Source organism: Mesitornis unicolor, unplaced genomic scaffold (genome assembly GCF_000695765.1).
Source record: "Mesitornis unicolor isolate BGI_N332 unplaced genomic scaffold, ASM69576v1 scaffold37143, whole genome shotgun sequence".
NCBI lineage: Eukaryota > Metazoa > Chordata > Aves > Mesitornithiformes > Mesitornithidae > Mesitornis > Mesitornis unicolor.
In genome coordinates this window covers 3074-13056 of record NW_010174617.1, presented here as the reverse complement: position 1 = coordinate 13056, position 9983 = coordinate 3074, and the positions used below count along the sequence as shown (strand labels likewise).

Sequence of the window (9983 nt, the reverse complement as noted above, 5' to 3'; positions counted from 1 at the left end):
GGACCCTGCCGGCGCTGCTGCCGCTGGCGCGCGAGCGCTTCTCCAGCTGCTCCATGTCCAGGTCCAGGGTGTCGCTGATGTAGGACTCGCGGTATTGCTTCTTCTCTGCAAAGGCAGCACCATGGTGTCAGCATGCATCAGCCTGTACTCCAACTCCCCGGGGTGTCCTGGTCTTCCCAGGAAGGGCATGGTCACCCCCTGGCACCCAGGGGCACCCAGGGACACTGACAACCAAGGTCAGGAGAGTGGCACATCAGGACCCAGCCCTGTCCTGGTGGTGTTTGGGGATGGGGAGCCTCAGACCTGCTGTGCTCTGTGCTGTGCTGCCCCTCCAAAGGAGGAGGAAGAAGAGGAGGAGGAAGAGAAGGAAGAAGAGGAGGAGGTGGAAGAAAATGATGATGAGGAGGAGGAGGAAAAAAGAGATGAGGAAGATGATGATGATGAAGAAGTTTAGGAGGAACCAGAGGAGGAGGAAGAGGAAGATGAGGAGGATGAGGAAGAGGAATAAGAGGAGAAAGATGAGGACAAGGATGAGGAGGAAGAAGAGGAGAAAGATGAAGAGAACAAGGAAGAGGAAGAATATGATGGGAAGAAGAGGAGGAGAAGATGAAGATGAGGAGGAGTAAGATGAAGAGAAGAGGAGGAGGACATGGAAGAAGAAGATGAGGAGGAAGAAATGAGAAAGACAAGGAGAAGGAAAAAGATGAAGATAAGGAGGAAGGAGATGGAAATGACAAGGAGGAGATGAAAGACACGGAGGTGGATGAGGAGAAGGAAGAGGAGGACGAGGATCTTACGCTTGCACAAGGACATTCTGAGCTTGGAGACGGGACACAGGGCACTGGGAGGAACTGGAGCCCAGCACCGGTGGGATTTGCACCCCTGGTGAGGTTCACCTACCCTCGTTCTCCTCCAGCTTGCGGACCTGACGCAGCACAGGCTGCAGGTTCATGTAGAGCCGGTGGCTGCTGCTGAGGAGTTGCAGGAGGTGGCGGGAGCGCAGCGGGCAGCCCGTGTAGTAGATGAGCTTCCTGGCTGAGGGCAGCCCGTCCGGCAGGATCTCAAACTTCTTACCCTGTGTGGAGAGGGAACATCAGCCCCGAGAGAAAAACACTCTAAGTCCCACCCAGTTCTGCTGTAGCCCACCTAATCATAGGATCATGGGATTGTTCGGTTGCAGAAGACCTTTAAGATCATCGAGCCCAACCATGTCCTGTCCACCACTGACCTATGTCCCTCAGCACCATATTTCCCCGTCTGTTAAACCCCTCCAGGGATGGGGACTCCACCACCTCCCTGGGCAGACTATTCCTGAGAACCCTTTGGGGAAGAAATTTCCCCTCAGATCCAACCTAACCCTCCCTTGGCACAACTTGAGGCCATTTCCTCTCGTCCCATCGCTTGTTACTGGGGAGCAGAGACTGACCCCCCCTCGCTACCCTCTCCTTTCAGGAGCTGTAGAGGGGATAAGGTCTCCCCTCACCTCCTCTTCTCCAGTTGAACCCCCCAGCTCCCTCAGCCGCTCCCCATCATTCGTGTGCTCCAGACCCCTCCCCAGCTCCATTGCCCTTCTCTGGCCACGCTCCAGCCCCTCAATGTCCTTCTGGGAGTGAGGGGCCCAAAACTGAACGCACAGGGATGGCGGCACTCACCACAAACACCAGTTTGCCCACGTTTGTCCAGGGGAAGTCGTAGAGCAGCTGCTTTTCTTCATCCAAATTCTGCAAAAAGAGAAGGGCCAGGCCTGGCTGAGGACGCTGGCAGCAGGCAAGGAGCCAAGCTGTCACCATCGCCATCACTCAGCCGCTTACCTGGAAGATCTGGATGCCCCGCGTGGTCAGCCCCAGCGTCAGGGAGGCCTCCACCTCCCTCTTGTCCTACAGGGGAGAAGAATAAAGATGCTTTTCAATACACAGTTTGCACCATGAAGCGGTTGCAATGCGTCTGCTGCCCCCCTTGTCGCCCAGGAACACCCCAGTGAAGGGTCTGTGAAACCAGTTTAACCTCAGGAAACATGGAAGCAGCTTCAGAAACAGAGCTGGGGCATTTTTAGGCTTGTGCTCAACCTGCTCTTGCACCGGCAACCTGTGCTCTACCAAAGGCTTCTCCTCTTTAACTTTATGATGCTACAAAATGGGTTGCAAAGCACCAGCTCACAGCAAACTAATTACTTTTCCCCAGAAGAAAAATCCAGCCTTTATTTCTTAGGGAGGGGTTATCAAAAAGTAAGACCCCAGAAACCTTGCAGCCGCCTCCTCACACCCCAGCGAACCTCTTGCCTCTCTGTAACTTGCAGAAAATGAGAGGATTATAAAAAGCTGCATTTCCCCGCTTCTGGGAGCAAAGCGCTGCCCTCCAGCGAGTGCCAGTTCAAACACAGCTCTTCCCAAAATACCTTAGGAGTTGCTCGCCGGTTACTACTTTCAATAAAAAGCAGCCCTAAATCTGAAATGTGGCGGCTGGGGCTCACCTTGTACAACCTGTAGTAGTGCACAGCCACGTCGTCCAGCCGGACGGCCTCCTTGATGTATTTGAGATGGGCCTCGGAGGCCGTCAGGGCAAACTGGTCTTTGTGCATGTTGGGGACATGCTTCAGGATGTAGTCCTTGCCCCTCTTGGCGACGACCTGTTGAGAGGAGAAGAGCAAGGCAGCTGTGATTTCCAGGGAAAAGGGAAATGGGAGCAGTATGCTCTGTTATAGAGACCTGCAAGCGAAAATAAAATAGATGCAGCAGCCAACAGCGGGATTTTCCGCTGGGAAGTGCAGGCGCACCCGGCCCATGGAGCTCATAGCATCGGTGACGCCTGAGGAAGGGGGGAGCCACAGCGTCCCTGTGTGGCTGGGGACACAGCCCCAGGGCCATCGCTCCTCAGTGACACATCCAACAATAGGAGAAGTTGGCAGATTTGGGGCAAAACCCAGAAACTGGGCAATGGTGCCTACAAGTTTTATTGATTTTCCCAGCCCCAACTGCAGGGAACCATGGGGGTGGCTGAGATGGGCCCAAGGGCACAACAGATGCGGCCATGCAGCCCCTCACCGCTCCTCTCTAACTAACATTTGCCTTTTTGGTAATAAATGGACTTGGATTTGGGTATCCCACAGGGGCTGGAGCTGGGGCCTCGCTGTGGGGAGGGTGGTCCCTGGCCTAAAGGGGTCCCAGCCAGGAGCTGCCTGTGCTGCTGCTGCCTGCTCCCTACTCTGATCCTGTATAAAGTTGTTGGGATGGCATTGCCCCAGAACCCAGCTCAAAGGGGACCCCGTGCCCTGCCTCAGTTTCCCTCCAGGACTATCCCAAGCCACTACCAGCACAGAGGCCACCAGCTCCCAGAAGGCTGCAGAGCCCAAGGGGATGCACCTTCTGATGGTGGAGTGACACCGCCACGGGACCCCTCAGCAGTGGTGTGAGCCACCCCAGCCGCCACATCAACCCCAATCCTCCCTGCCCGTGGCTATTTGCAGCCCAACAGTTGTCAGGTGTTATTAATAACCAGGACTAAGCCACAGACAGGGAGGCAGCAGCGACGCCAGCCGCTTGGGAAACCTCCAAGCACCCCAGATCCACATACTCATAGGGTTTTGCAGGGGAACCACCTCATAGGTGGGGGGGAAATTACTTACCCAGGAGGGGAAATAGGCTTCGGGCTCGAAGTATTTTCCATAGTGCTTGTTACGCTTGAAGTCGCCCAGGTCGGCTTGGAGGGCGAAGGCAGTGAGGAGGAAATAGGCTTCCTCGCGCAGCATGCACTGCGAGTGCAGCACTTGCTTCCGCAGGTGCCAGTAGTAGTAATAGCGCGCAGTCCGGTCACTGTGAGAGAGGGGAGGAGAGGGGAGCCAGTGGGACACCTACTCACACACCCACCCACCCATGACCGAGACCAGGGGGTGGGAGACAACCCCAGCACATTGCTGTCCATGAGGGGTGAGCAGGGCTGGGTGCTGAGCCGTTTGCCCCCGGTCATTAAAGCCCTGGGTCCCATTAAGTGGTGCAAACCGCAGCTGCTTCACTGTGCTCAAGTTTCCAGCCTGCTGATGCCACCATGTCCCCATGCGCCCAAGAGCCTGAAAAATCACTCTTTTTTCCCCCTAAAACAGGACCTGAATCACAGAATCACAGAATGGCTCGGGTGGAAAAGGCCTCCGAGATCATCACGTCCAACCGCTCCTGTCTACCCCCTAAACCATATCCTTAAGTACCTCGTCTACCCGCTCTTTAAATACATCCAGGGATGGTGACTCCACCACCTCCCTGGGCAGCTTGTGCCAGCTTCTGACGACCCTCTCAGTAAAGAACTTCCTCCTTATCTCTAACCTGAACCTCCCTTGGCACAGCTTGGTGCCGTTTCCCCTTGTTCTATCCCCCATCACCTGGGAGAAGAGACCAGCACCCACCTCTCTACAGCCTCCCTTGAGGCAGTTGTAGGTGGTGATGAGGTCTCCCCTCAGCCTTCTCTTCTCCAGGCTAAACAAGCCCAGTTCCCTCAGCCGCTCCTCATCAGGCTTGTTCTCCAGAGCCCTCCCCATCCTTGTGGCTCTTCTCTGAACACACTCCAGAATCTCAACATCTTTCTTATAGTGAGGGGCCCAGAACTGAACACAGGACTCGAAGCTCCCACCCAGCCCCAGACAGAGGCATGAATGAAAACCAGGTGGCGTCATGGGTTAAGCTGTGACAAACCTCTCAACACTATGTTCCCAGCCCCCTAAAAGTCTCCCTCCTCGCCTGTCCTTGCATGGGGACAGCACCCAGCCACAAACAGCCCCAGGTTTTGGGATGCCAGCAGCACCTCACAGCACCCCACAGCATCCCAAGGCTTTGAGCGGTACCCGAACCAGAGGCACCCAAGGGGCATCCTGAGCCCAAGTGGGTGCCCATGGCAGTGGAGACAGATGGGAGCACCCTTACCTGATGAGCCTGCCATTCTCCACGTAGTACTGCACTCGGAAGTGGATGATCATTGGGGGGCCAAACTGGTCGATCCCCTGGAAGGGAGGAGATTTTTAGGGCTCCTGTGGAGACCCTCACATCACGCCCCGGCCCCTCACCTCAACTCGCCTGGGGCTAGGTTCATCTCAGCCACCCCCATGGTTAAAAGCTGCAGGGAAGAGTTCATTTGCTAACGCTAATTGTATTTTTTTCCTGAATTAGGGTATGACGTCCATTTTTTTCCCCAATACGCTGAAACACGAAGGGGATTTGAATCACAAGAAGCAGGCAGCTGGGTTTGAGACCCATCCCCTGCCACCACCATCCCTCCCCAGCCTATTTCCCACCAGCGCCTGTATCAGCGCGAGCATGGGAGCCTTCATGCCACCCCCTTGGCGTGGTGCATTGGAATAATTAAAAGGTGTTCTGGGGGGAAAAAAGCCAAATTATTGATTTTAGAAACTGGAAAAAGGGACACCTTAAAAATTCTGCTGAAATCTAAGGGAAAAAAATCACAGCGCCAGGGTGGGGAGCGTGGAGGGGACATCCCCAGCTGGGGCATGTGGTGGCACTTGGGGCAACAGCCATCAAACATGACCTGGGTTTTATTTCGGATGCCCACCCCCCTGCCCCACACTGGCATAGTGACCCCCCCCTGCCCCCACCACCCCTCGGCTGTGTTTTCCCGTGTCCTGGAAGTGACCTGCGATGGGGACAGAGGTGGCCTTACTGCCGTCAGCTCTCCATGCAAGACCTCACCGCTGACCTTGCTGGCCTCCTTCTTCCACTCCTTGGGACAGTACTTGTAGAGTTTCTGGGCCAGGTCCATGTACACGTGCTCATTGTCTGGGGGTGGGACACAAATGTGGCATCAGCATCCCCCATTGTGTCCCCTGCATCCCGCTGAGCCCTGCCCCAGCCCCCTGGACCCGTTGGTGGGTGATATAGGGGGGTCCATCACCTCTTTGTCACCGAATGAGAGGCCACCAAAGGGTTGGGCACCCATTTTTGGACAAACATGCACCCCCGGTGGCACCCTGCCGAGCCGTGATGGCCTCAGGCTGGCTGTAAGCCCCGCACTTACTCTGGATGACGCTGAGCCCAAAAAGGTGACAGTCCCTCAGTCTCAGGAGGTCACACACCTGCACCAGTAACTCGTGGCACAAAATCTTCACCTGCAAAAGTAAAACCCCCACACATGGTCCCCATTGCATCTGAGCTAGGTGGGTGACACCGACCCCCCCCACCAGGTCCCTGACGGGGGTGACAGGTTGGGCTGTGGGGCTCATTTCTCCATGGCAGTCCCCAAAAATAGGGTCCCCTCCTGCGTGCAGCACCTGAGCGCTGCCAGGGATGCGATGCACAGGGGACCATGGGGCAGCTTGAGAGCTGCAGGCAGTGGTGGAGACCTCTCTGCAACCAGCCCAGCAATGGGGAGGTGGATTTGGGGTCAGAAAACAGAATATTGGGTGGCAGGGAATTAAAAATAAATAAAAAGCGGGGGCATTTCATGTTAAATCCGAATCAAAGCCTGCATATTTGCTGGGGTACACGAGGCTGAATTGCAATCCACCATGGGTGCGTGGAGTGAGGAGCGAAGGAGGGAGGACCCGCTCCTCTCTGTGGGTTGGTCACCCCCCAAAAAACCCAGCACTGCCAGCAGCACAGCGGGGCAAGAAGAACCACGGGAGCATAAAACATTGCTGCAGCCTTTGGGGGCGATAATTTGCATGTTTGTCTGGCAAGGCAAGAGCAAACAGGCTCAAAATTAAACCAGAGCTTGCAAACGCAGCCATCGGCAAGCCCTGGGTGTGATGAAACCCTTGGTGCTCAGGGAGGGGTTTTTTTGCCCTGGTCCCCCCGCAGCGCCTTACGTTGATGATGATGTTGAGGGAGTCGTCGTTAGGGAGGAAGATGCAGACACTGCGGCGGTCCTGCATGACTCTGTTGTTGTGGAAGGGCAGTTTGTTCATCGTGCTCTGGGCGCGGATGGGTGGGGGGCACCTCAGTGCTGGGCCGGGGCAGCCTCGGTCCCCGCAGCAGCCATCCCTGTGGGTCAGAGGGGGGTTGAGATCCACACATAGCATCCCCGGCTTCCCACACCCTTCCCCATCCATCACTGCATCCCCCAGAAGCAGAGTGAACACCCCAAAACCTACTCCCTGAGTGCACCCCATCACAGCCACCCTGCATCCCGGCCCCGGCCCCGTGGTTAAGGCAGCTCTGAGCCCAAAAAGCCCTGAGCCAGCAGTTTTAGTGTCCCACCTCGGGGTCAGAAAAACCTCAGGAAAGGCTTTCCTGGCATAATTAAAGAAAAAATAAATATAAAGGCCTGGGAACAAACCCAGAGAGGGCAGCGTGGGGGTGCAGAGGGGCTTGCTGCCAGCAAGGGGCCTGTGCAGGGTCTCCTCCATGTCCCTTCCAGCATCACTTGCCCCAGCTCCAGCTCTTGACGGGGGTTAAATAAAATCAACCCAAGCCCTGATTTGCTGATTTACCATTTCCAGTGGTTGCTTAAATCCACATCGGTGAATCCGTCCTAACATTAACCCCAAACAATTCTTATTTTTGGCAAATATTCCCTAAGCCCTTTTTACCCCCTAGCCGTCCCTAGGGACACAAATGCACAAGGAGCGAGGAATTTTAAACTCTAAACCAGTTCTCTCTTTTTTCTAACCCGCAGATTTCCGCTGGCACAGAAGACAGCAGAGAGTCTCCCTCTTCACCAAATATTTGCTTTGGTCTAAACAAAAATGCCTTTGGCTTCCAAAACAGTTTAACTTGCATATTTGTACAGCGGGGGGAAAAACGTGCCCCGAGGTGACTCGGTGTGAGGGAGTTACTGGGGTTTTGCAGAAGTTGGGAAATCCAGAGGTGATGCTCCCTCATGGGGACACTCTGGCTGGGCAGCGTTGAATCCATGTACCATGGCCAGGCACTGCGTCCATGCAGCGTGGCCATACATGGCCTCCGTGCATTGTGGAAATGCATCCTGGCCATGCATTGCATCTACGCATTGTGATGGCGCATTGTGGCCCTACGTTGTGTCCATGCATTGCAGCCATGCATTGCAGCCATGCAGTGCAGCCGTGCATTGCATTTATGCATTATGGGGATGCATCGTGGCCATGTATTGTATCTGTGCATTGTATTTGTGCATTGCATTTGCGCATCGTGGCCATGCATGGCATCCATGTATTGTGAGGATGCATCATGGCCATGTATTACATCTATGCATTGCACCTATGCATTGTGACAGCATATTGTGGCCATGCATTGTGGCCACATATTGCATCTGTGCATCACATCTGAGCCCTGCATTTGTGCATCACGGCCATGCATCGTGCACCCATGCATTGCATTCATGCATTGTGGCTGTGCATTGCACCCATGCATTGCATTTGTGCATCATGGGGATGCATCGTGGCCATGCATTGCATCTGTGTATCACAGATGTGCATCATGGCCATGCATTGTGGCCATGCACTGCACCCATGCGTAGTGGCCACGTATTGCATCTGTGCAGTGCATTAGTGCATTGTGGCTGTGCATTGTGGCAATGTATTGCATCTGTGCATCACATTCATGCATCGTGGGCACATGTTGCGGCCATGCATGACACGTGTGTATTGCATCTGCGCATCATAGCCATGCATTGCACCCATGCATTGTGGCTGTGCACTGCGTCTCTGCAATGCATTTGCACTTTGCAGCTGCGGATTGTGGTCATACACTGCATTTGTGCATTCTGGCCGTGGATCTTGCAGCTGGGCATCATGGCCATGTACTGCATCTGCGCATTGCATTTGTGCATTGTGGCCATGCACTGTGGGCATGCATTTTGGCTGTGCATTACATCCTGTGCACTGCATCCGTGCACAGTGCCCAACTGATCCCAGCCAAGAGCAAAGAGCACAGTGGATGCTTGGTTTCAAGGTCCATTACAAATCCCAGCGTTGAAGGAAACGGGGCTGGAGGAATTTGGCGAACGTCCTTGCCCCAGCTCCCATGCACCAACGTGGGGCTGGGCATGAAGCGACCTGTGGCATCCCAGGGATGCTCATTCCCAGTCGATGGATTTACAACCTAGATTGGTCCCCGAGCGATGGGGGATTAAAGGATGCACAAGCTGGCATCAGCATCACTGGAGCCAAAGCAGCACAGCAAGCAAAACACAGGAGGAAAATAATAATAGCAATAACAAAACCCCATGTTTTTTGGTATTTGGGGTTGGTTGGTGGCTTTACAAGACCCTCATCAGCTCCAGAGGGATGGCAGAGCCCCGCGGGGCTCTGCCATCCCTCTGGAGCTGATTTAGGGAAGAGGCACAAAAAGCCCTTTCCAGGGCTCCAGACGCCAGCAAATTCTTTCCAAGCATCTGTTGCTCATTCCTACAATGTCAGCTTTGATTCCCTGAGACCCCCGCGCCACTGCCCTCACCCCCAGCGGCTTCTGTGCATGGCTCTGAGTTGGAAAAAGCCCAGACTGAAGGGAGCACCTCCCTGGGAAAGCTGTGTCACCCCACGACCCAAGAAGAAACCTCAATCCTGGGCAATTTTGCAAGGGATTTTCTATGCAGAGAGTAAAACCGGCTGGAAAAAACACTGGGAATAAGAAGATGGATCAGCATCCACAGCACTGGGATATCCAACTCTTCCAGACACGAAAAGAGCATTAAAACTCCACAGGAATGCACTGCAAACCCCTTACACGCTTTGCAACTTCAAGGTTACACAGAGAAAATTCCTGGATCCAGCAAATATCATCGCCCTTCCTCATCCCAGCGCCACGGGATAAACTCCCGTTGCAAAGCTCTGCTGCAAAGCAAACACGGCACACTGAACCCTTCCCGGCTTGGAAAAGCAGCCGGGGCCAGTGCTGCTGACTCGGCGAGGGATTTACTCGATGCAGGGGCTTGCAAAGGCAGGGGAGGGCAAGCGGAGGCTGGGTCCAGATCATATGGAGATGCCAGAGCAGCGTAACAGCCATAGGGAATAGAAATTGGGATGCAATTCACCCCCTGCTTGCCAAATTATCAATTTATTTTAAATTTCT

General features: G+C 54.5%; 1 protein-coding gene across 2 annotated transcripts in view; it reads right to left on the bottom strand.

The window, feature by feature from the left end:
• The window catches only part of FRMD6 (FERM domain containing 6), an 8392-nt gene extending 1491 nt beyond the window's left edge, over positions 1 to 6901 (bottom strand). Inside the window, exons 1-10 of one of the 2 annotated variants that reach the window (XM_010181112.1) lie at positions 6803 to 6901; positions 6013 to 6103; positions 5659 to 5774; positions 4908 to 4984; positions 3623 to 3809; positions 2471 to 2626; positions 1812 to 1877; positions 1653 to 1721; positions 901 to 1075; positions 1 to 105 (exon numbers count right to left, since the gene is read on the bottom strand). The exon at positions 1 to 105 is cut by the window's left edge and continues 252 nt beyond it. In XM_010181112.1, the coding sequence (XP_010179414.1) occupies positions 1 to 105; positions 901 to 1075; positions 1653 to 1721; positions 1812 to 1877; positions 2471 to 2626; positions 3623 to 3809; positions 4908 to 4984; positions 5659 to 5774; positions 6013 to 6103; positions 6803 to 6901 (1141 nt within the window). The remainder of the gene's footprint in view (positions 106 to 900; positions 1076 to 1652; positions 1722 to 1811; positions 1878 to 2470; positions 2627 to 3622; positions 3810 to 4907; positions 4985 to 5658; positions 5775 to 6012; positions 6104 to 6802) is intronic. The other variant, XM_010181113.1, reaches the window with a different exon arrangement.
• Positions 6902 to 9983: the final 3082 nt, after the last annotated feature.